The sequence below is a fragment of the Eumetopias jubatus genome, unplaced genomic scaffold (genome assembly GCF_037043125.1).
Source record: "Eumetopias jubatus isolate StellerSeaLion01/CBP00866 unplaced genomic scaffold, mEumJub1_p1.0 scaffold_9, whole genome shotgun sequence".
Lineage (NCBI taxonomy): Eukaryota > Metazoa > Chordata > Mammalia > Carnivora > Otariidae > Eumetopias > Eumetopias jubatus.
In genome coordinates, this window is record NW_028274815.1 from 87512874 (window position 1) to 87538527 (window position 25654).

Consider the following 25654-nt stretch of genomic DNA (forward strand, 5'->3'; position numbering starts at 1 on the left):
ATTGTTATGTTAGTTTCATAAAGCTGCTGTCACAAAGTACCGTAAACTGGGTGGCTTCACACAGCAAATTTACTGTGTAACAGTTCTGAAGGCTAAAAGTGAGAAATCATTGTGTCAGCAGGGCCATGCTTCCTCTGAAACCTGAAGGAAAAAATCCTTCCTTGCCTCTTCTAGCTTCTGCCAGCAATGCTTATTTACTGTTTGGCTTATAGATGTATCGTTCCATCCTCTGTCTCTTTTATGACTGTCTCCTCCATATGTGTCCGTTTCTTCACGTGATATTCTCCCCTGTGGGTGCGTCTTATCTCTGGTCTCCTCTCCTCTTTGTAATAGTACACCAGTCATCTTAATTATATCTGCAAAGATTCTGTTTCCAAATAAGACCCTATTCATGGGTACCAGGGGTTAGGACATCAACATATCTTTTTGGGGGACAGAATTGAACCCATAAGTAGTGGTCTGTTCATACAGTAGTGTATAAACATTAAAAATCATTCTGGTGTGCAGTTTTTTAAGAAACAGCTTTATTGAGGTTGAACTAATGAATCTCAGTGAAGTGCACAATTTTAATGTACAGTTTGATCAATTTTGACAAGTATACACAGTGATATCCTCACCCCAATCAAGATAATAAGCATGCTCGTCATCCCCAAAGTTTCCTCATGCCCATTTATAATCCTTCCCTGCATCCCTAGGGACTTTGATCTGCTTCTTGTCACTCTAGATTATTTTGTATTTTTTAGACTTTCATATAAATAGAATCATACAATAATGTTTTCTTTGTTTGAACTGGCTTTTTAACTAAGCATACTTATTTTGAGATCCGTCCATGTTGTTGCCTATATCAGCAGTCCATTCCATTGTATCCTTGAATGATGTTCCATTTTAGGGATATGTTATAGTCTGTTTAGCCAGTCACTTGTTGGTTGACATTTGAGTTGGTTCCAGTTTTTGGCTATTACAAATAAAGCTGCTATGAACATTCTTGTACAAGTCCTTGCAGGGACATGTGCTTTCATTTCTCTTGGATGGAATGACTGGTTGTTGGGTAGCTTATGTATATTAAATTTTTTGAGTAATGTCTAGGGGCTCAGTAGATTAAGTGGCCAACTCTTGATTTCAGCTTAGGTCATGATCTCAGGGTCCTCTGGCTCCATGCTCAGCAGGGAGTCTGTCTCAAGATTCTCACTTTCCCTCTCCCTCTGTCCCTCCCTGCCCACGCGTGCTCTTTCTCTCTCTCTCCCAAATAAATAAGTCCTTTTTTTATAAGTATTAAAAAAAAAATGTCTGAACTCCTTTCCAAAGAGGTTGTACCATTTATATGCCCACCAGCAGTGTTTGAGGTTTCTCCCCATTCTCACCAACACTTGGTTTGGTAAATTTTTTTTCAATCTTAACCATTTTGAGGGTGGGTAGTAGTGTCTCATTGTGGTTTTAATTTGCATTTTCTTAATGACTTATGTAATTGAGCATCAGTTCATGTGCTTATTTGCAATCTGTGTATCTTTGGCAAAATGTTCAATTTTTTTGCCCATCTCTTATTGGGATGTTCCTAAGTTTTAACAGTGTTTGCTATATTCTATGTATAAGTCTTTTGTTAGATAAATATTTTGCAAATGTCTCTTCCCAGTCTGTGGCTTATCTTCTCATTTTTATAAGTATCTTTTGAAAAGCAGAGGGTTTTTTTATTTTGATACTTTATTTTTTTCTGTGTATAAAGTTTGTCCTTTTTGTGTCCTATTTAAAGTCTTTCCCAAACCCACAGATTATTAATACATATGTCCCATATAAATATAAACTCATTAATTATTTTTAGAAATCATCTTGGCCTTTCATACCATTTAGTGCTTTTCTGGCTATATGGTAAGTGGTTCACAGCCTCAGTGAATCCTCACAGTAATGCTGTGAGGTGCTGTGTATTTCCCCCTTCTCACAGAGATGGGAAAGGACTTCTAGAGACAGGTGGTTGGTAATTTGGGCAGTTGGGATTCGAACCCAAGGCCACACCCATTTGTGTCTTGTGTTCAAAGTCCGAGCTCTTAACCACAAAACTTAGGCTTCACTTAGGTTTTAGAGTAAGTTTTCTTACGTGGAAGTTTTGAATATATTTGATCATATCTTAAAAGTTAAAAATTTACCACTGAACATAAAAGTGAAGGTTAACCTCCTGTGCTTGCGTGTAGGTAATAAGATTGAAACAAAAATGGAATTTTTCTGCCTCTTCTTTGTAGACATTTGCCAGAGAAAATATCCAAGTTTAAAAAACTAAAAATATTACATTTATATGTCATAATGAATATATTCCTTAAAATTGAACATTACAAGAATATCCAAGTTTTTATTTTTGCCAACAGTATTGTTCTCCTGCCCCTGGCAAACAGAAGGCAAAGGGAACCAGACTGAGATAGAAAGCTACAATGAATCATTGCATGTAGGATGTTGACTTATGTTTGACAGCTGCTGCTGCCAACTTTAGTTTTTAATTCTGATATGCAGAGTTTGTTGGGACAAAACTGAGATTCTGCAGTGTTTTGGAAAATTTCAGTAACATTTCCAGGTGCTGGAAAATATATTCTTTGTTTCATGGCAATAATCTTGGAAGTATCTGATATAAACTGATGTACAGGTATTTTAAACAATGAGGTTTTATAAAAGTACAGCCAGTTTAAAAGATAACAGTTTTCCCAGATCTAGAATCATTGTTTCTGTGGCAATCAACAAACACCTTTAAAATGGATTCAACTGGAAGTAATAGCTATTCAGCACCACTTGTAATTTTGGCTTTTCTCAATATAATGTACTTTATTTAAAGGATATATTGCTAGGTCGTGAGTTTCCCATATTGTAGGTAAAATGGCATTCTTGGCTCAGTCTACATTGATTAAGGCCCTACTGTGTGCCAGGGAAATGGGGTTATGAAGTTGATGAAAACATTATCTACTAACATGGAACCTTGTATATGGTGGAAAAAACAGACATACAGAGATAATTAAAAGGTATTATATATCTAGAGGAATAGCTATGATGCTGTAAGATCAGAGTGCATTAGTTACCTATTACTGAATAACAAATTACCCCCAAACTTAGGGGCAACTGGAGGTGACACATTTATTTGTAAAGGGCCAAATAATAAATATTTTAGGTTTTGCATACCACATGTTCTGTGTCACAACTACTTAACTCTGCTGTTGTAGTGTGAACACAGCTGTAGAAAATGTGTGAAGTGAATGAGTGTAGCTGTGTGTGTTCCAATAAAACTTTATTTACAGAAGCAGACAGTGAGCCACATTTGGCCTGTGGGTACTCATTTACTGACAGCAGGCTTAAAACGATGAGCATTTGTTATCTCACACTTTCTGTGAGTGAGGAATCCAGGTCTTCATTCAGTGACTTTGACTCAGGGTCTTTTGTGATACTGCTGTTGAGCTTTCAATCAGGGCTGTAGTCTTCTCAAGGCCCAAGGCTCAAGGGGAGGGGGGGTGATCCAGAAGAGGGAGAGGGCTCAAGAGGGCAGCCACAGTCTTTTTATAACCAAATCTCAGAAATGACTTACCGCTTTCATTAGAAGGAGGTCAGGAAGTCCAGCCTACTACACTGCAGATGAGGGGGCTCCACAAAGGGGTTAATATTGTTAAAGAAAAACAATATCCAGTGACACTTGTTAAACAACAGTAAGGCAGATATTCAGCGTTGAGATTAAGTACAGGGACCACTGCAGTGGGGTTTCCCACTGTGGGAGAGAGATGGGGCTCAACTCCAACTACAGTGAGGAAAAGTGGGATTTATAGAGAACAGAGTAGGGGTCAGTGGATGGAGAATTAAACATCACAGGTTAAGGGGGGATGCTATTACAGTATTAATGATTATATCCCCTCTGCTATACTTTTCATCCCTGTGATTTATTTTACCACTGTAAGTTTGTACCTCTTAATCCCCCTCAACCTTTTTGGCCATCACCCTCTCCCCCAGCAACGATCATTTTGTTCTCTATATTTATGTAGTCTGTTTCTGTTTTTTATTCATTTGTTTTTTAGATTCCACATGTAAGTGAAATTATATGGTATGTCTATTTCTGTCTGACTTAATTTCACTTAGCATAATATCCTGTAGGTCCGTCCATGCTGTCACAAATGGCAAGATTTCATTCTTTTTATGGCTGAGTAATATTCCAATATAAAATATACATAGCGCATCTTCTTTATCCTTTCATATATTTTTTAAACTAGTGTTTTTGCTTTCTTTGGGTAGATACCCAGAAGTGGAATTAGTGGGTCATATGGTAGTTCCATTTTTTAATTTTTTGAGGAACCTCCATACTGTTGCCTAGAATGACCGCACCAGTTTACATTCCCACTAACAGTGCACGAGGGTTCTCTTTTCTCCACATCCTTACCAACAATTATTATTTCTTGTCTTTTTGATAACAGCCATTCAGATTGGTGTAAAGTGATACCACATTGTGGTTTTGATTTCCCCCGATGTTTAATAAGGTTGAGCATCTTTTCATGTGTTTTTTGGCCACCGGTTTGCCTTCTTTGGAAAAATGTCTATTTGATACTGATAAGTTTTGTGGCCACCATGATTATGGTAAACTTACTACTGTCAACCTCTGTACATCTTTATATTGCCATCTGCTATTATAACTACTTAAAGAAGGCATTGTTGAATGATACTGAGATGAAATGGTATGTTTTATTATCAAAATTCTGATTGCTTAGGGGTGTAGTGGGAATGAAAAAATGACAGTACTATAAGGAAGAAGCATGAATATGCATGGAACTAGAACTGGGCCACAGCCTATGTGTGGGCCACTCATTTGTAATGTTTCAGCCGTGTTTGAGGGGGAAAAGAAGGACTTGCAGGACTGTTTCCAGGCAAGATGCTTCTCTATGAATGAGCGTAGGGTGATCTTCTGAGCTGTATATAGAGAAATAGCAACTGAGATTGATCAACTCAATTACCAGCTAAAACTGGTATATACCAATGAGTTAACTTTCACTCATAATAGAAGTGGTAAAGTATCAGACTGTTTCAGAAAACCAGTCCATGTTTTGAGCTTCCGATTTTTACAGGAACAGACAGAAAACAAAAACAAAAAACAGGTATCTGAGAATCTCAGGAAAGGAGTAGAAGGTCCAGTCAGAAGCTTTTAAAAGACTCTTTTCCAGACAGAATTTCCCTGGGCACTGTGGTATACAGAACAAAAGCAGTGATGCTCTGTGGAAGTGATGAGAAGGAAAGGGGCGGGATGGCTAGACCGGATTCTTTGCCTGAACCTTCCCCTGGTCCTGTGGCAGCTGCTGAGGCATCTCAGCATGTTGTGAAAACTAGTGGAGGACAGCCTGCTTGCACTTAAGAGTCTGTCATTTTGAAACAGTGGAAGTCAAGTATCTTTGTACTGAGCCTCCTTCAAAATTTACTGTGCTACATTACATCCTGGTAGGAAATAAGAGCTTAAATATATATTATGGTTACATGCTAAAGAATTTATGGATAAGTGATATGATGTGTGGAATTTGCCTCAAAATATTTTATGTTTGAAGGATAGATAAATTGGTCATGGTTTGAGAACTTTTTGCATTAAGTTGGATTTAATGGGATTCATTTCACTATTCTCACTAGTTTAATATATGCTTGAAATCTTCAGTAATTAAGTTTATAATTGATATGTATCATGATAAGTGACACAATTTTATTTTTTTAAGCATTCTTTCCCTTTTTTTTAAGATTTTATCTATTTACTTGAGAGAAAGAGCACGAGCCAGGGGGGAGGGGAGGGGTAGAGGGAGAGGGAGAAGCAGACTCCCCTGCCGAGCAGGGAGCCTGATGCAGGGCTCCATCCCAGGACTCTGTGATCATGACCCAAGCCGAAGGCAGAAGCTTAACCTACTGAGCCACCCAGGAACCCCAAGTGACACAGTTTTAACTTTTCCCTCCTCACATGTAATTATCACATTAGAATTTATCACTTGCTGGGCTTATCAGTGGTTGTGCCTACTCAGCATCTATAACAATAGTCTGTCAGCTACTTGCCTGTCAGTGACATATAAACCCAACCAGGATATCAGCATCTGTGGCTCTGGCATGTGTAATTTGGAAGTTTGGTGGGAGGAGGAGGGTGGAAAGAGATATGAGACCCTTACCTTAACTAGGATGTCTATACCTATGGTAATTATTAAGCCTTTTACAATTTGTATCAAAAGAGATTGGATTGAGCATCTCATTTACTGCTCTTACCTCCATGGCAGAGATGGATTTGTTTCATTTGTAGAACAGTTTATGTTGAAAATAAAAACTTGGCCAGTGGAATGTAGGCCATTTAAGATAGCTTTTTGAGCCTGGGTTAGCAGAGACTGGGTCCAGTATCTGGTATCACCACTTAGTAATTGACTTTTGCAAGTCACTTATTTTTAGGAGCTTGAGTTTCTCCATTTACCTACTGAATAATATTAACAGATTTAGAGTTATTCAAGGAAGGTTTATTGTATTTCATTTTGGATATCAAATCCATTTGTACTGTTTGGGAAGACACATCTGTTTGCAAAGCAGAAACATTTGTAAAGAGAAACAAACGTTCTGCTTTGCTTCCTGAGTACCTGGTATTAGGAATTTGTTGGAATTCACCTAACTTCTCTCCCTTGAAAGACACCTTGTTGGGGCGCCTGGGTAGCTCAGTCGTTAAGCATCTGCCTTCAGCTCAGGTCATGATCCCAGGGTCCTGGGATTGAGCTACGCATCAGGCTCCCTGCTCCGCGGGAAGCCTGCTTATCCCTCTCCCACTCCCCCTGCTTGTGTTCCCTCTCTCGCTGTGTCTCTCTCTCTGTCAAATAAATAAATAAAATCTTAAAAAAAAAAAAGACACCTTGTTAAAAGTTAAGTGCTGGAGCCACTTAAAATGTGCAAGATTCTCAGGGTGCCTGGGTGGCTCAGTCAGTTGGGCATCTGACTCTTGATTTTGCCTCAGGTCATGATCTTAGGGTCCTGGGATTAAGCCCCACCTGGGGCTCTGTACTTAGAGTGGAGTCCGCTTGAGAGTCTCCCTCTGCCTCTGCCCCTCCTCTCTTTCTCTCTTTCTCAAATAAATAAATAAATAAAAATTTTTTTTTTTAAAGTGCAAGATTCTCAGAAAGTATAATGAAATCAAGAAAGAATACCCAAGGGCGCATGTACTCAGAATTCTCACGGTTTGGGACAGTTTGTTCTTTGCCAGGCAGTGCCAGACCTTATGGCACGAAATGATGTTTAGGGTCAAATGAATGGTAAATGAGCTGCAGAAAAACCTCCGGCTTCTTTCTCTGCCTCTTCAGTCTTGAAAATATAAGAGGGAATGCAAATGTTACTAAAGAACCAAAATGTGAATCACGGTCTGACTGTCTGAAACTGCTTTACAGAGCTAAAAGTGAGCCCCTTGGGTTATGGCCTCTGGGCTCTGTAATAATGACTCAGCCTGTCTCCATTTACATGGAAACATTAAATAAAAGGAAAGGTAAACTGGCTTGTTCATATGTGTTTAAGCAGTTTGCCTAGAGGCAATCTGCACCTGCATAGCAAGTATACAAATTGATTTCTGGATGAGAAAACACATTACTTTATGAGCCATTATGATATTGAGCACTGATTATATTTGTGCTCAGGGTAATAAACTGTACCACATTATTTTCCCCCTCATCCCTTCCCCCTCTGTCCCTGAAAGCATTCATGCATCCCTTATGACTTAAATGTTTATCATGACAGCAGTGTAGAATTTGGGTTTTGCCCTTTTAAAATGTTAACTGTTCCGTCCCTTCACTTTTGCCAGCATCTTAACCCTTAGTGATTGATTTGGTGTTTCTTTGTTTTTCATTTATCCTTTTAACACAGAATTATTTCCTTTACTTCAGAGCAGTTTTATCTGAAAGGATAAAACTGTTGCTTGAAATAACCATGTGGTCATTTGTCTCTACTAGTTTGGAATATGGCTATCTGTGGAAGAGTAGAAATTACTCCCCCTTTTAATAGAGGCAGATCATTGACTTTTGACGCAGCTATCACAGATACGATCATTTGAGGGCTAGACAGCTCACTTACTTACATTCAGACTATATGGTTTTATTAGTTTATGTGAACCCTTCTCAGCATTTCATCATTTGATTTGCTTTCCTACTTAGATTCCAGGCTGTTTGAGAACTCAATTATTTTGCTCTGTTGTCCCAGCTTAGAATTTGACCTGGTACCAAGTTAGTTTCGATGACATTTTGCTTCCTTATTTATGCCATGAAAAGAGATTGTTCTGTTTTACGTGTTGCTGTGCTCAGTTAAAGGTTTGGATAGACACAGTCATCCAAGTACACGTTTGCTGTCCTAAACTGAAACCTTTGGCGTCAGTTCTGTTTGTAAAAGGATTAGAGCAAGAGTCTCCATGTCCACGGCCAGGAAGGTTTAAGTTTTATTTAACATGATTTAAGTAATTAAATATTAAAAGACAACACACACTCATGGGTGCACATGCACATGTGTAAACCCCAATTATAAAAGCAACTGAAATAGTCTTTGTGAGCTTGATGGTATTGTTTCTCTCCCAAGCCTTTTTCTTGATTTTTCTCTTACACATTGTTCTTTACAAATAGTATTTCTGGAAGGTTTGTGGTTGGGGTGGAAACTGGGTGATGGGTCTAGCCTCTTTGTGGCAGATAGAAGAGGAGGGAGCAGTGTCCTCAGGGAGTCCTGCAAGAATGGGGAGGGGGCAAAGCAGGCTGAACAAAGACAGCTCTTGTGAAGATGGTCCAACACTAGCCTGTTGAGGGTTGCAGAAAGCTGCTACCAGGATGTCTGTAAAGGGAAGGGAAAGAAGGACCTCAGGGCCGTTCCGCTCCCTGTCGTGGCTGCTGCCATGTTTCACACGCACTCACAGTTCAGTGACTCCCGTTCATTCTTTGTGCCCACCATTCAGTTCAGCTTTCGTATATATGGGGAGTGAAAGCAAGGTAGATGATGAGATAGAAGAGATAATAAGGTAATGTATCATCTCTTAAAAGCACATTTTATGACAGAAGTTGTTTTGAATATTATTGTATTACATTTTAGATTTTGCCCAATCCCCTCAGAAAACGTGGAAGCTCAGAAATGTGGGACAGGCCTTGGAGACCTCACAGGGCTGCCTTGCAGGCCCTCCTGGAACTGTGCTGGCTGTAGCCACAGATGGGCTCTTTGTGTGACCACCCCTGCAGAGCTGCACACGAGTCAGTGTTAAGCAGTGCACATGGCCCTTTTCAGGTCCTTTCCAGGCTGCTGCTTAGGTATTAACAGCAAGACTGTCATGACAGTGAGGAAAACAGGAATAGCGGTGACCAAGGAAACCTGTATAGCACTCACAGCAGGTAGCACAGAATACCCCACAGCCACGTGAGCGGGTACATAGTACATGCTCAGGAAGCTTGCAGTTCTTATCATCAGCCTCCTTACAGTCTTGAAGATGAGTGAGAGCTTACTGAAGGTTAACATAGGTTCCTCTATTCTCCTCTTTGGTTTCTTGAGGACTGAAACGGAGGTATGTCCCCTTGTTTGCCTCTTTCCTGGGCTAATACCTAGTGTGAAAATATTAGAAGAACCCAAATTGGTCCCCAGACATGCCCCTTGTACCAGAGAGTGCTCATTGGAAGGGATGCCTGCTCTGTACTGGGGAGGTGAGGGAGAGTGGGGGCTGCCTTATCCTCTTGCCCCGAGTTGAATGATAAGTCTATTCTTGGAGAAGCAGAGAGAGGTCAACTGGCTTGAACTCCCTTCTAACTGACCATTTTATTATGCTGGACTTTTTTATGTTATAATCCACTCCTCCCATCCCTTTCTATTTTTTCTTTTTTCATTTTATGCTACAAAGCTTTATTTACATAGTTCTTCAGAATATATTTCAGTTGTTCACCCACTATTCTAAGTGTGAAATGGCATCAAATAGAGGAGATTTACAGGAAAGCATAAAAGAGAGAAAACAATTCTACAATTTAATATATACAGTATCATTAGCGGTTATTATTTTTACAGTTTTCTTTTGAGGATAATCCACTGAATTTTTCTGCCATTGACATTTCAGGGTGAAGTTGTCTTTAAGAGCAGATTTCCACAGAGAATCAAGAGTACAACAGTTCGATATATTTTACAAGTTATATCTGACAATTTATGAGTAGCTGCAAATCATTTTTTCTCCCATTTTTTCCCAAAAGTCTTGGATGAAGAGGAATCATGACTTTCACCACTACTATAGTGGTCATATGAAGTTTTAGCAGCTTTCAAAATGGAGAATTCAAACCAACAAGTTGGCTCAGAACATATTTCATTTCTTCAGTGGTGCCCTTGGCCATCTGGTTACCTGGATGAGTTTGAATTTGAACATATGGATGTGCCAGAAGCTCAGGAATGGATATCCTCTGTTTAGGGTCCCTTATCAAACAACACTTAAACACATCTTGAAGATCTTTCTCTGTAATATCAGGAAATTTGATTTCATGATTAGGGTTAATTATGGCAGGTAATGTAGAAATCTGATTAATTATATGCTGAAATGGTGTCTTCCCATAAGTCATATAGTACAAAATGCAGCCTAAGGACCAAACATCACTTTTGGGACTTATCTTTTACTTGGATTTCCCGTTCTCTCTTGAGATAGACATATATATGTATTTTTTTAAGATTTTATTTATTTATTTGACAGAGAAAGAGAGAGCAAGCGAGCACAAGCAGTGGGGAGCGACAGGCAGGAGAGGGAGAAGCAGGCTCCCCGCCGAGCAAGGAGCCCGATGCGGGGCTCGATCCCAGAACCCTGGGATCACAACCTGAGCCAAAGGCAGTCACTTAACCAACTGAGCCATCCAAGCACCCCTAGGAAGATATATCTTTGATTGCTTCTGTTGGCATATAATTAACTGTACCAATCTGAGAGTCTTTAACAATTCTTGTTGTATCTGGTTGCATTTGGTTTGCAATCCCAAAGTCAATTAGCTTTAGCATTCCATCAACTATCAGAAAGTTAGCAGGGGGCGCCTGGGTGGCTCAGTCGTTAAGCATCTGCCTTCGGCTCAGGTCATGATCCCGGGGTCCTGGGATCGAGTCCCACATCGGGCTCCCTGCTCAGCGGGAAGCCTGCTTTCTCCCTCTCCTGCTCCCCCTGCTTGTGTTCCTGCTCTTGCTGTCTCTCTCTCTGTCAAATAAATAAATAAAATCTTTAAAAAAAAAAAAAGAAAGCAGGTTTCAGATCACTGTGAACGATGCCATGTTGATGAATTGTGTAAACTGCCTCCAACATACTTTTCCAGTAACTTTTGCGTTCTCATGGATTGATGGATTTTTTCTTTTTAAGCCAACTATTTAGGTCTGTATTTCCACACTCCATTACCATGTAAATGTACTGGTCTGTGATTTCATAATCATAAAGTCAGATGATCTTATCATTGTGTTGTTGTAGTTTATTCAAGTAAGCAATTTCATTCCGGTAACTCTTAGTTGTTTGATTATCTGCTTCTTCTAAGTTCACATATTTTATGGCATGTATCTGTTTTTCTTTTCATTCAATACCTGGAATACCTTATTTGAGCCTCCACTTCCTATCTGCTTCAGTATAGAATGCATTCTTCCTTTAACCGAAATGCATTCATTTGTTGAAGAGGGTGCGGAAATCTGTAAAGTCTGAAGTGGGGTTAGCAGGTATTTGCTGCCGTTGTTGCTGGAAATAGGCAAGTTGGCTATAAGGTGTAGACAACTGACAAGCAGGTGGAAGGTGGTTCTTTTCAACTGGAGTTCTAAAACAGCTTATGTAATCATCCAAGGCACTGCTACTGGGTGTTTTACAAATAGATTTTAGATCAGTCCACTTAGGGGCTGATATTGGTGGTGACTGCTTTGAAACCGAAAAGGCAGGCTGCTCAAAAGTGGTTTGTTTCTGCTCTGTATCAACTTCTCGGGATATCTCTGGAATCTACCACTGATTAGAAGATGTAGCAGGATTCAGGTTTACACATTCTGGGTTTCTCATAGACTGCCACTCTTTCTGGTTACTCTCTGGAACTTTTGGTTCTTGATGTTCCTTAGTTTCTTCTAATTTTGTTAGAAGGCTTGATTCAGTTTCAGTAATAAGTTCAGAACTCTTCTCATCTGATATCAGAGGTTCCTTGGAATGGATATTTTGAATAGACTTTAAATTTCTCAATTCACTGGAATCATTTTCACTTGATTTACATCCAAGCACAATCATATCTCAGCGTTCTGATCCAGACATCTGTCTTTTTATAAGACTTGGTACAACTGAACCATCTGTCTTCCCGTAATCCAGTCTACTTAGAAGGTTAACTGGGACTCTTCCAAATGGGCACAACCGTTTAGCTTTGTTTGTTTCAAGGGATTTCGATGACCTATCTCTGCATCTTGAGGGGGCATGTTCTCTCCATACAAAAACCTGGCTTTCCTAGTCTCTCCTCTGAAGTCACAACTGATGTTCCTATTCTATAAATGTCCAAGTGAACTGGGGAATGATTCTTGAGCAGTCAGTACTGTAGATGCTAATAAACTCTTCTTTTCCTCCTCTGAGAGCAGCTGCTTCTTTTGAAGGTTTAAATTCTGAATGGCAATTTCCGGCATTTCCAGTGGTACTGCTCCACATTCTACAGCTTTATGAAGAAGTTGTTTACTTTTTTTGAAATTACCTTGCAATAGCTCAAATTGTACAAAAGGTATATGCACAAAAACAAATTTCTTGCACGTTGCTCTGGCCATCTGAAAGCAGTAATGGGCATCATCCAGCTCCTGAATAGCTTTTAATTCAGCAGATCTCACTTGAATTTAAGCAAAACTCTCATTTTGGCCATATTTACCTGGAGGAAGGGCTTCAATTGCTTGACTGTAACGACCAATCAATTTATTTGAAAGAGCATCATTTAGGGGGTTTGAACAACAAATTCAGCCAGTCCTCTGGGTTGTTTGCCATCATCATAATTTGGTTAACAGTTCCCAAGTCATCTGTAGTATCAGCAGGGACTTTATGCAAGCTTAGCTCATCAGTAAGGTCTTCATTTTTAAATTTATTTTTAATATCTCTCACTTTGTTCATTACGGAATCAGTTGTCAATTCTCTGCCACTTAAATCCTCAGCCTCCATTTCTCATGTTTCCTGGGTCCTCCTCCTCCCGTCCCTTTCTAGTTTCAAATGCAGATTTCGTTGTTTTAAGTGAGACAGATACCTCATATTAGATAAAGGACCAGATGCAGTCTAAGAACAGTCAGTTAAGAGTCCTGACTTTGGCCTCTCATATTGGCCGAGGTTCAATCAGGATTCAATCAGGAGAGAAAAACCACACAGTAATTTGAAGGAGGAAAGTTTAATAAAAAGATTTAAAAAGTTATTAACTCCAACAGGGGTTTGCAGTAGTAAGGGACTGGCTAGTAAGAAGTTGAGAGAAGGCTGATACTATAGGAATAGCAGCTGTACGTGGCAGCTACCACTCCAGGGCTAAAAAGAGCTAGCAGGGAGGGGCCCTCCTCCCCACCCAGGACTCACTGCTCGTGGGGACAGCAGAGAGGTTGCTGTGGGGCTGCACCAGTGAAACATGCTAGAAGACTGCACTTGTAGGAGAGCCTCCCTACAGGGGGCCACAGGGTGCTCCATTCCAGAACTGCTGAGAGTGGGGGAGGTGGGCAGTGTGGTGGTTGGAGAGGCCAGGCAGCTCAGTCAGCGTGCTGTGGGCTGCCACTCACTGCAGGAGCCAGAGGCCCCCTGCTGCAGAACCACCAGGCAAGCTGCTTGCCAACTGGCTGCTTTTGGCTGCTATGCCCACACGAGCTGGACGCTGAAGAAGCTGTGTGTGCTGCTGGAGGCTAGACCCGAGAAAGCTCTGCCCCCCAGGAGCTTGCCAAGAGAGTATGCAAGGACCAGCGTGCAAAACCCTTTCCTTCGGTCGGTCTCTCCAGCGCCCTCTGCTGTGAAGGGCCCTTGGGCCAGCAGGCAGAGGGAAAAGACCACTTTCCCAGCACGCCAAAAATATTCTAGTAATCTTCCATCAGGAAATGAGGGGGTCTGTTTGTAGTCATCATGATCGTCTTACATATTATTGCTGGATTCATAGACTTTGTCTCTTTGAAAAGAGCTAGAGGATCTGAACAAAGAGCTTCCTGCCTAACCCTGTAAACTACTTTCAAAAACCCAGACTTCATTCTGTGACAGAGGATAGTGAGCTGTATGCGGAGAGAAAAGAGCTGAAGACAGGATCCAGAAGAAGAGGAGGAATATGCAAAAGATATCTGGGAGAAACTGAAGCTCTAGCTATGTGTAGATAGCCTTATACTGACATCACTAGGTGCTCAGGCCTCCTGTGACCTTAAATCATTTCCACATCTTTTGATCACATTAATAGTAACTCTCAGTCCTGGTAGTTAAAACAGTTCCTTGTCTTTCTATATGCACGTCACAAAACTTGAAGTTAGTGAAAGAGAAGAAGCCTTTTTAAAGTTTGCAAAAAAAATTTTTTCAGTTCTTCTGCTTAATCCTATCCAGTATTTTCAAATGTTTAATGCAATAAAATATAAATGAAAAATATGTTCTATGTTAAAAATAAAACAAGTGGAGATGAAAGATACATAGATTGAAATTTAAAAGGGTTGTTTTCACTTGACTTGACTACAGCGGGGTTTTTTCTACCCCTCCATACTGAAACTCTCGTGGTTTTCTTTTACCTTATCATTGAGGAAAGTAGACCTCATGTTAATCTTATTGACAAAATAAAAACTCCCATTGATTTCCTCTCCCAACTTAGCTGAAGGTCAGTGTTCAGTGAGATATCCCTGGCTGAGTCAGAAATAAAATAAGAATGTCATTTAGAGCCGGAAAGTTTGCGGCTGATGGCCATCCCAGCCATATAAGGAGCCTGTGGATTCACTGAAGGATTTCCCTGGTAAGCGGGGCATTCTCTTAAGTCAACACTCTTAGCTAAAAATACTGTTCTATATTTGAAATACAGGCTTTCTCAAATTCATCTATTTTGGTCAGGATACAAGATATCTTTTTAAAAAGATGTTTAGGGGTGAGAATATGTGTTAGTGGGTCACAGTATGAATTATAGGGAGAAATGATTTGGATAATGGAGGATCTGCTACAGAAACATTTTCCGGTGGGGTTGTTTGAAAAATCAGAGAAAAATTGCCCAGCCTATGAAAGAGAATTCTAAGAATGTTTTTTCAGTTGACCAAACACTCCACTTATTTGAGCAACCATGGGGATCTAGTAAGAGAAAGTATGTTAGAAAGCTTATAGATTTCAGACTGCACTGATGATAGTTAAGAGAGTTCTCTTTACTGATAAGAGAACATCATGCTGAAGTACATACTAAAGCTACTCTGAGTTGTCTTGAATTTCTGGGGAGGGTGGCAGCTTACCAGCACCTCCCCAACTCTGTTGTGCAGCAACTTTTCACAAAAGGGCCAGTTTGATCAGTTGCCTACGAAAAGGGTGTTTGATGCAAAGACTCTAGAAGTTTTCACACCAAAGGGCTCATGGTATTCTTGAGAAGAGCACCTCTGCAATACAGAACACAATGTGGAATCGACTAAAATCTTACCCACTCACTGAGCAGGATACCCAGTGAGCTCTGTAGATGCTAAACAGATTAGTACAGGCTGGAATGCTCAGAGGGGGCTTCTTAGAGAAGACCTTGAATAGAAATTTGAGGATTGGGCAAGCTTCAGATAGGCAGAAAGTTCAGGGAAAAGGGGGCAGTGGTATTCATCCAAAGAACTTTATGTCCTTTTATGTCCAGTACTAGGAATAAAGATAATTCTGAACAATCACCTTGCAACAATCCTGCTTTTATTTACATTTTTGTATACATTTGTATATGTATTTCACAAGGAATAGAGATCAACATGTTGCAGTGCTTATCTCTGGATGGCAAGAATATGAGTGAGTCTTCTCTGCCTTTTATAAATGCTCTGTAACAAGCTGTGTTGCTTTGGGGTTGATGGGGGTGGAGAAATTCAACTTGCCAAACAACAGTGCAGCCCAGTGATCCTGTCTCAGAGTGCTCACACTTCCATATACATAGGGCTTCCAGAAACCGAGGCTGTTCATGTCCTTCGTTAATTTTCTGTTATTACTGACTTTGCCTTGTTGCCACACATTCTGCTACTTTCCCGATCTAATTTTGTCTCTTTCCTTCTGTAGTGGGTTGCCTTGTGGGATGAGAGTGTCATCATTATTGCAGAGACAGGGTGGCTAGTTGCAGGCAGCAAGTCAATGCTCTTGTGCTTGTGCCAGGGAGAGAAAGGTGCCCTAAGTCTTGAACTCTGTTGGTTTCTCTCTGCACGTGGTTCAGAATGTCTCTTAATAAAGTAGACCTGTCAAGAGTGTCATGGAGGAGGGGGAGATACTCTAAGGAGCTTTATTTCAGTCTCATTCCTGCACCTTCCCTAGGCTCTGTGTCCTCTATACGCTGAAGTCTGTGGATGGGTATTCGCTGGTTGAGTAATGATGGAAAATTTCTAGAGATTGTCCAGAAAGCTGTACTTCCTGAGAAGTAGGCCGCTAAGTAGGTTGTCAGTACTTGTTAAATTTGTTAAGATTGAGAAACTGAACTATAATTTGCAATAATCTGTGCCTGTTGTGGGCAAAGTATTCCTGAGCTGCAGAGCACCTTCGGGACCTGTCTTGTTTCACAGAACCCTCAGGGCACTGAGGAGAGCGGGTAGCAGCTCTCACCCGATGGCTTCTGAATAGGGACCCTTCTACTACGGGCATCAAGAATAAAACCAGGATGGTTTCAGACACCAGATGAGGAATTTTTACCTCACCGGCTTTCACTAGAAACATTATATTTTAATTGTTGATTTTCGGGTGGAAAGCGTGCCTGCAGTTTACTTCTTGAAAATTATCATCTTGAGATTGAGTTGTGTTTCCCTCATTTTCCTTATGAGGAATATGAACACACTTCTTAAAATAGCACAAGGTTTGGGGTGCTTCTGTCTTCAACACCAGAGAATCTCTAACTTTTAGGTGAGTTTCGTGTAAGAAGGTTTTAGAATCAGATTCAAAGAACCTTCTGGAGTCCCAGCCTCTGAGTCACTGCTGGTCTGGTCTGAGTATTTGGGATGAGTGGGAGGCCCTGGGAAGGCAGTTACTGGTATATACGGGGGTTCTTTAAGTCTGTTCTTTCCTTATTGTTAGGTGATAATGTTTTTCACTTATTCTCTTCAGTTATTTCCAACGTACAGTAACAAAGCTAGAGAGGTTATTCCCTGCTTTGCTCATGATCCATAAGCAGCGCCCATACAGGCAGGTAACAAATGTGCCTTTCTTTGAAGTTAGTTTAAGATGTGCGTCTTATCTCTTTCTCACTCTCTTGTCTCTGTTGTAATAAATACTTTCTTTTTGCTTGTGCAATCCAGAATTAGGAAACAATTTTAACAGACAAAGCAAAATGGCATGTTAATTGCAACTCTGTCCTCTCTGGCCAGCCAACCTTTGTCTCTTTCCTCACTGTCTGTTGAAAGAAAACACAGTGCATTTGTCCTGGTCAATGGGAAATGAGAAAGAACTTTCCAGCTCCATTATTTTACTTGCATGTCATGATTGTTGTGTTTTTAATAGTAGGGGGGAAATCAGATTGTATTTTCCATTTGAGTAGCATAGGGCATCATAGTGAAAATTCATTTTGCATATGTTAATTTAACCATGCTGTCTCAACAATTTGAATACCCCAAGTATTCATGGAAGCCTTTCATTGAAGTTGGAGAAGCTACATTCTAGTAGTTGTTATTGCCAAGTGCTTGGCTTAGCCATCCGCATATGAACATCTGTCTGTGGAATGGTATAAAACATAATAGCACTGCCTTTTTTTCTGCATGAGAGTCCTGTGTTTTAGAAGCAGTTGGTCAAAATGTTCAGCTTGGATTTTAAAAACCACATAGATGAACTATTTGGTAGTGATACACATAGTTCAGTTGTTGCTATTTGAGAGAATTTTAATTTTAAAATACCAGTTATTATAATAAGTTGATTATTAATTTTGGTGGCCATGCTCATGATTATATCCAGGCTTTAAGTGTTTGAACTCCTGGAAATAGCTACAATATTTTTGTGTGATATCTCTAAGTAGGTTATTTATCTTTGGCTAGGTAATATGTTGGGTGGGATTTGTTTTGGCTGAAATCATGGAGTTAGCTGGACTGGTGGAATCTGAAGCCCTGCAGCATTCTTTACAGGACACTGGAATGGCCAGCTTAGCATCAGATATGCTGTGTGTGGTTTAGCATCTAACAGGCTGTTAGATGCAGTCCACCAGGTCCCCAGATCCTGCCTGCTGGGGTCTGAATGTTTGTGTCCTCCCAAAATTCATATACCAAAGTCCTAACCCCCAAAGGTGATGGTATTGGGAGGTGAGGCCTTTGGGAGGTGCTTCGGTCATGAGGGTGGAGCCTTCATGAATGGGATTAGTGCCCTTAAAAAAGAGGTCCCACAGAGCTTCCCAGCACTGTCTACCATGTAAGGACACAATGAGAGGGTATGAGCCAGGAAGAGGGGAGGGGGGCTCTTACCAGAAGCCAAGCATGCTGGCACCTTGATCTTGAACTTTGAGCCTCTATAACTGTAAGAAATAAATTTCTGCCATTTGTAGTCTGCGGTATTTTGTTACAGCGGCCCAAATGGACAAAGACACAGCACAATAGGTCGCTCAATGAGTGGTGGAGTTTGGCACACAGTAGATAATCAAAAAATGTTGAGTTTACGAAATACAAGTCTGTCTTCTGTGGATGGATTTAAAGGATGTTTGGGATTCAGGCCTGTCCTGTGGGGCCTCTCAAGGACCCGAATCAACCATGGTGATCAGATTATAGAACCTCTTGGGAAGAACCCTTAAGGAATCATGGGCCTCGGGAAACCCTAGTTCTTCAGCAAAAGCCACCTAACAGGCCCACTATTCAGACAAAACTGGCTTTGGGGAGTATTTTATAAAAACAGCCTCCTACCCTACTTCAAGGACTATTTTGATGCCACTATAGTGGCAGTAGTAATTTTCATCAGAGGTGTTCAGATAAATATTTTTCTCATGGCTGCAGTCACAGTCTAAAAGGATTGTTTACATTTCTTAGAGTGACATTATTGTGTCAAAAATGGTTTGAAAGTAGCAAACTGTCTGGATATAAAACTTAAGCAGTGGTGTTTATTTGGCCTGAAATGACCCCCCATGTCCTCTTGGAAAAACAACCACACATTTGTTTTAGCTCTCTTCTATGGTGCCTGGGTAAGAAGTGATTGACCAACCGACGCCCCTATGCAGTTTTTTGGGCAAATAGTGCCACCTAACCTTGCAGTAGCCATGTGGTTACTGACCTTTACTCAGGTACTAGGACACACAACAGACAGCCCTCTTCACTCAGCACCTGGCACTGAAATAGAAATCTGCATAGGCTTGAATGATGGGGAAAAAAATGTATATCCATATATTATTTCCCTAAGTACATTGTATACTCCTAGAAACAGGCTGTGACTTGTATTCACTTGTTTATTCATTCAGCAGGCACTTCTCAGGTACCCCTTAGGCCTGTTGCATTGTGAGCTCATAATAAAAATTCCATATGTTCAGAAATGATGTAAAATAATGCAAATAAGCAAACAGTGGAATAATGTGAGTAGTTACTTTTTTCTTTTTTTTTTAAAGTAGGCTCCACGCCCAATGTGGAGCCGAATGTGGAGCTTGAACTCACAACCCTGAGATCAAGACCTGAGCTGAGATCAAGAGTTGGACACTTAACCGGCCAAGCCACCCAGGTGCCCCTATTGGGAGCAATTACTTTTTAAGAAGCTATAAACCTTAATGGAAAAGCTGCTCAAGGAAGGGCAGCCCATTGCCACTAGCTCCTGAATAGCAGAGCTCATTCACAATTGCAGGAGCTAAGCCTTCCTGGTTGGCCTTAACCCTCACTTGTGCCTTTGTTGTTTCGGTATATATAAGGTTCAGGGAATTTCTCTGCAAGAGTCTACTGGCCAGGGTCTTTTGCTCCTGGGGTGAGGGGGTGGCTCATAGGAAGGAGATGTGGGATAGATGATCGGGCTCTGTCCTGTCCCATCTTTTCTTTCTTTAGATCCTCAGCCTCCCTTCTCCCTCCCTGCTGCCAGTTATGATATTCCTTGGTGATAAAAAAGAAAGAAAAGGAGGAAAGAATGAGATCTGGCAAAACTGTAAACAAAGAGAGCCACAAATCTGTCTCAACATCCATATAATAGACACACTGATTGATTAGTTTAAAAATATTAACTTCGTAAATAAACTTCAATCATAAAACTGACTCCTGTTGAGGTGACTTCAATCGAAGAATTCTGTTTGGACGTACTGTGTGCCAAGCACACACTCATTAACATGGTCCCAACAGGAAGTAGAGGAAACCAGAAAAAATGGAAGGTCTCCTACCTGCTTCACCTTAACACAGCATTTTTTAAATAGCATAATTTGAAGAGATAAGAGAATTTTTACTAAATTTCCAGCACTAATCTGATTTAGCAGAAGGACACCATGGAACTAACTTAGTTGAAGGTGTAGATACGTTATTAAGAGATTTTATTTTTCATTTTATATCTCTCTTTAGTGTTTGACTTTTTTCCCAAATATATGTATTACTTTTTCCCTTCTAGTCAGTACAGTTATCTGGTCGACTGAAATTTCTGATTTATTTTTTATACTTACCTACATATACATAAACTTAATATATATACATAGTGAAAGTTGTGACCTCACACCTATTGGAACAGCTAAAATTAAAGATAATGGTAGCACCAAATGCTGGTGAAGATGTGGAGAAATTGAATCTCTCATACATTACTGGTGGCAATGTAAAATGCTATAACCACTCTTAAGAAAATTGTTTGGCACTTTCTTAAATAAACTGAATATATATTTATCATACAACTCAGCAATTTCACTCTTGGACATTTATCCCAGAGATATTAAAAGTTATATGCACATAGGAACCAATACACAGCTCTATTTGCAATGGCCCAAAACTAGAAACTACTTAAATGCCCTTCAGTGGGTGAATGGTTACCATGAAATACTACTTAGCAATAAAAAAGGAACACACTGTTGATATATATTAACAACTTGGATGGATCTCGAGGGCATTATGCTGAATACAAAAAGCCAGCCTTTAAAGGAACACATACTTTAAGATTCCATGTAGCTGTCTTAGTCAGTTTGCTTAAACAACAAGTAATTATTTCTCAAGGCTCTGGAGGCTGGGCAGTTCAAGATCAAGGTACAGCAGATCCCGTGTCTGGTGAGGATCCACATTTTGGCTTGTAGACAGCCGCCTTTGGCTATATCCTCACATGGCTGACAGAGAATGATCTGTGTCTCTTCCTCTTCTTATGAGGATGTTAATCCCATAATGAGGGATTAATGCGCCACTCTCATGACCTAATCCAACTTAATTACCTCCCAAAGTCCTACCTCTAGATACCGTCAGATTTGGGATTAGGCTTTCGACATAGGAATTTTGGAGGGACATAGACATTCAGTCCATAGCGGTAACATTCTCTAAATTACAATTCCATGGATGAAAAACAGGTTAGTGGTTGCAAGAGATCACAGGATGGCAAGGTGTGGAGGAGGGCGTGACAATCAGAGATAATATGAGAGAGATCTTTGTGGTGATGGAATAGTGCTGTCTCTTGATCGGGGGCAGTGGTTACATGAATCTACCCATGTGATGAAATGACATACACATAATGTATATACACACATTGTTCCAGTGTCAGATTCCTGGTTTTGACATCGAACTATAATTACATAAGGTGTAACCATTGAAGAAACTATGTGAAGGGTCTGAAGGACTTCTCTGTACAGTCTTTGTAACTTCCTGTGACTACAATTATTTCAAAATAAAAAGTTAAAATTTGATTGTAGATCTTTCACATTATTTTTAATTCCTTGCCAGATAAGAGTCTTCATTGTATCTGTTCATACACAGTTAGCTTTTTTCATAGTTCTGCTTTTCTGTCTAGTAGAAATAAGACTAGTTGTTATGAAGTTAAGATAATTAGTTTATATTTTTAGATCTGCTGACTCCAAATGCTTAGCAGACTGGTAGCTAAATTGCTCTTTCACTGTTTTCATGGTTTCCTAGATCAAGTAGATGGATTATTAATCTGGGTTCAATCATCAACAAATAATTACCACACACCTGCTAAGTGGTGGACTGTATTCCTGATGCTGGAGTACAGGCATGAACAAGACAAAGTTCCTACCTTCCTGGAGGTTACATTTCTGACATGTGAAGTGAGGCTAAAAGAACATAGAAAATGTATCCCCAGATCCCCTGGAAACTATTTGAACTGAAGGAAAAGGAAGTCTCCAGGACCTCCTTCAGCATCTGCCCTCTGGTTGGTGTCTCCAAGTAGTATTACATCACTGTGGGCAGAATATTTTGCATCTAATGATGTTTCTGGCAGGAGAATGAACATGATTTGCAATCACTCTACCTAGTATGGATTAAGAACTGTAAGAATATCATAAGGAAAACAAACAAATAGAGCCTGATAGCTTCTTTACTTAGGCATGAACAAATGTATCAGTTGCTGGAAACACCCATACAAGATGGATTTTATTTTATTTTATTTTATTTTATTTTTTATTTTATCTTATTTTATTTTATTTATTAGAAAAATTTTTAGGAGAGCCTGGGTGCTTCAGTTGGTTGAGTGTCTGACTCTTGGTTTCGGCTCAGGTCATGATCTCCTGGGCCATGAGATGGAGCCCCACTCCAGGCTCTGTGCTCAGCAGGGAGAGTGCTTGAAGTGTCTCTCCCTCAGCCCCTCCCCCCATGTGCATGTGCACGTGCATGCATGCTCTCTCTCTTGCTTGCTCTCTAAAATGAATAAATCTTCAAAATTTTTTTTGCATACAATTTAATAACTACTCTACTATATTTTATCCATGAGGTTCTATAGTTTTTGCTTAGAAGTATTTTGGGTTTGTTGTGTGTGTATTTTTTTTTTATTAAAGTATAGTTGACACTGTTATATTAGTTTCAGGTGTACAACCTTGTGATTTGACAACTCTATATAACCTATGCTATGCTCACTACAAACGTGGCTACCATTTGTCACCATACAGTGTTACTGTAATACCAGTCACGATATTCCCCGTGCTGTACTTTTTATCCCTCTGACTTACTCATTTGTTTTTGGAAAAAGGTTCTGAGCCCCTATATTGCCCATGGCCTTCATAATCACCCTCCTCATCTGTGGCACTGCTACAAGATGACAGCAGTGTGGACTGACTCCAGCAGGAATGCCAGGGGCATCCTTGGCATAATAAAGACCACGATCAGCTGGGGGTTTCTAACTAGACTCCAACCCTTTCCTATTTCCTCTTGTGTCCATTCATTGAACACATCATTCAACTCTTGCTATGTGCCAACTGCTAGGATCAATAAAAGTCAAAAGTAGCTCCAAATCTCAGGGACTCACAGACCCTTGGGGGAAGGCAGCCAGGGGCATAGCTGGCAAGCATGCCCTGTGCATTAGGATATGCCCCAGAGTATGCCAACCGCATTAGCCTCAGGGGGGAGCTTGTTAGAAACAGAATATCTGGGGGTGCTTTACAAGAAGCACAGTGTTCGTGTGGATGATGCTTGGTGACAGATTCCCCAGGGCACGTGGATGTTTGTTTCTCTTGGACCCTGCCAAGCAATCCTCTATTCGTGTGGCAGTGTTTACAGACCCAGTCTACCAGGAAGGCTGCTCCGGCAAAGACTGTGTCACTGCTTTGGGGAATGTTTTCTAGAGCTTCCAGAAATGCCTCAGTAAGTCAGGACTGGCACACCAAGTGACTACTTTGCTGCTAGAGCTCTTAACATGAAGGGCCAGGAGCGACCCTGGCAAACGCAGGGCTGACGTGTGTGGGAACAGTGGGAGTGACCCTGGCAGGGAAGCGGGGGAGGCCTGGATATTGTTTCTCTGTCCCCTGTCCTGCTGCTCTCTGCCCTGGGCTCAGAGCTGTCAAGCACCCGAGGATGGCGTTCCCCGGCAGGGCGCGCCCCTATGTTATCCCAGAGAATGAAGAAATCCCCCAGGCAGCCCTTAACAGTGTCCACCAGGCTAATGGCAGTGAAGACGAGAGGGCTGTGTCCAAACTGCAGCGCAGGCACAGTGACGTAAAGGTCTACAAGGAGTTTTGTGACTTTTATGCGAAATTGTAAGTGTCTCCTCTCCTGGAAGAGGTGCTTCTGTCTTCCAGATCTAGCCTTCTTGGGCTTTGAGTTCATTAGCCATTGATGGTTTTATTTCCTCGACTTTCAAGAGGGGCATTCCAGGGTGATGGAGGGGGAGGGGGGCACATTCCAGCAGGCAGGAATACACCAGATGAAATGCAGAAGTGAAAGAAAATACTACCTTTACAGTAATAGTAGTAATGTCTTTATGTTCAATAGGTTCCTGACAATAGTACGTTTTCATTATGTAGTCCAAGAGGGAGGTTTAGAGTTTTTGCTGTCAGGATTTATAACAGAAAAATTGCATGCTCTAAAACTTCCCACAGATGAGGGGTTGGTTGAGGGAAGCAGTAAAAACTGAATTACAGACTGTTGATAAAGATACACATTTTTGTTAGGTTTAATAGCAGTTTGAAGTAGGCTAACTGGGTTTCTTAATACTGTCTTGAGGGGATTGAATGAATAAATAAGGATGCTGTGTAACTAGCAAATATACATATATTTATATATATATATGCTGTTAGGTCTAAAATGTCTAATTCATGTTATTAAATGGGTTTTAGCAAACAGTTAAAGTAGTGCAGAGTAGTATTTAGACCAACTCATTTAAGATTGTTGACCTCCTGCAAAGTCGTAAGCTTGGAATTATTGCAAATACCCAGTTTGTCAATTAAGAGTTAAGGAGAATTTAACTGACCTGATTCTCTATTTCCATTAATCCATTCTGTGTGGTATTGTAACAGATGTCATTTATTTTCACAACTTATAACGAGTTCTGTTTAAGTGTAATTGGGCAATTATAATTATACTGTAGCCGGAATGCTTTGTGGACTCTCAAGATGCTTTTTGGATTTACACATTTTTTCATTTTGATGCCAGAAAGTTTGTTTCACATACTTTCATCAATGAGGCACTTGAAAAACAAAAAGCTCAATGATACCAAGTTTTCTGTGTGTGGTTGATTTGTGGAAGTGGGTCAGGTAAATCAGTTACGACTGGCCAAATGTGAAGATTCTGTATTAAAGGCTTTTGCATACGTATTTCCCAACATATATATTCTTTGTCATCAACACCACTTCTTAGCAAAAATCCTTTTTTGAAAAATTAGCCAACTAATTATAACTAGCCGGATGACAGTTAAAACTATCATTCATTACTTTTAAGATGTAATTTCTATCATAGGTAGTGTTAAATATAAAAAACAACTGTAAAAAAATACACAGGTCACTGTGGGTTCATTAGTTGTAACCAAGTACGTCTCTGGTGGAGGATGATGGTAGCAGGGGAGGCTTGCATGTGGGGGTGAAGAGGAACTCTGCCTTTCTCTGTTTCGCTGTAAACCTAAAACTGCTCTAAAAAACAGTCCATTAAAAAAATTCACAGTGCCAGAGGGTCAAAGACAAGAGAGGAAAAGGAAATGTAAACAATTAAGTAGGTT

At 40.4% G+C, this 25654-nt stretch overlaps 1 protein-coding gene and 1 pseudogene across 11 annotated transcripts in view; one reads left to right on the forward strand and one right to left on the reverse strand.

Annotated features, from left to right (window-relative positions):
* Positions 1-25654, forward strand: part of LIMS1 (LIM zinc finger domain containing 1) — a 152206-nt gene that overhangs the window by 99090 nt on the left and 27462 nt on the right. For 3 of the 11 annotated variants that reach the window (XM_028091264.1, XM_028091263.2, XM_088026664.1), the window contains exon 1: positions 24019-24200. The exons of the other annotated variants lie outside the window; for them this stretch is intronic. In XM_028091264.1, coding sequence (XP_027947065.1) covers positions 24019-24200 — 182 coding nt within the window. Of the gene's footprint in view, positions 1-24018; positions 24201-25654 lie in introns of those variants that run through there. 11 annotated transcript variants of the gene reach the window in all.
* Positions 10168-13120, reverse strand: LOC114199378 (dual specificity protein kinase TTK-like; annotated as a pseudogene).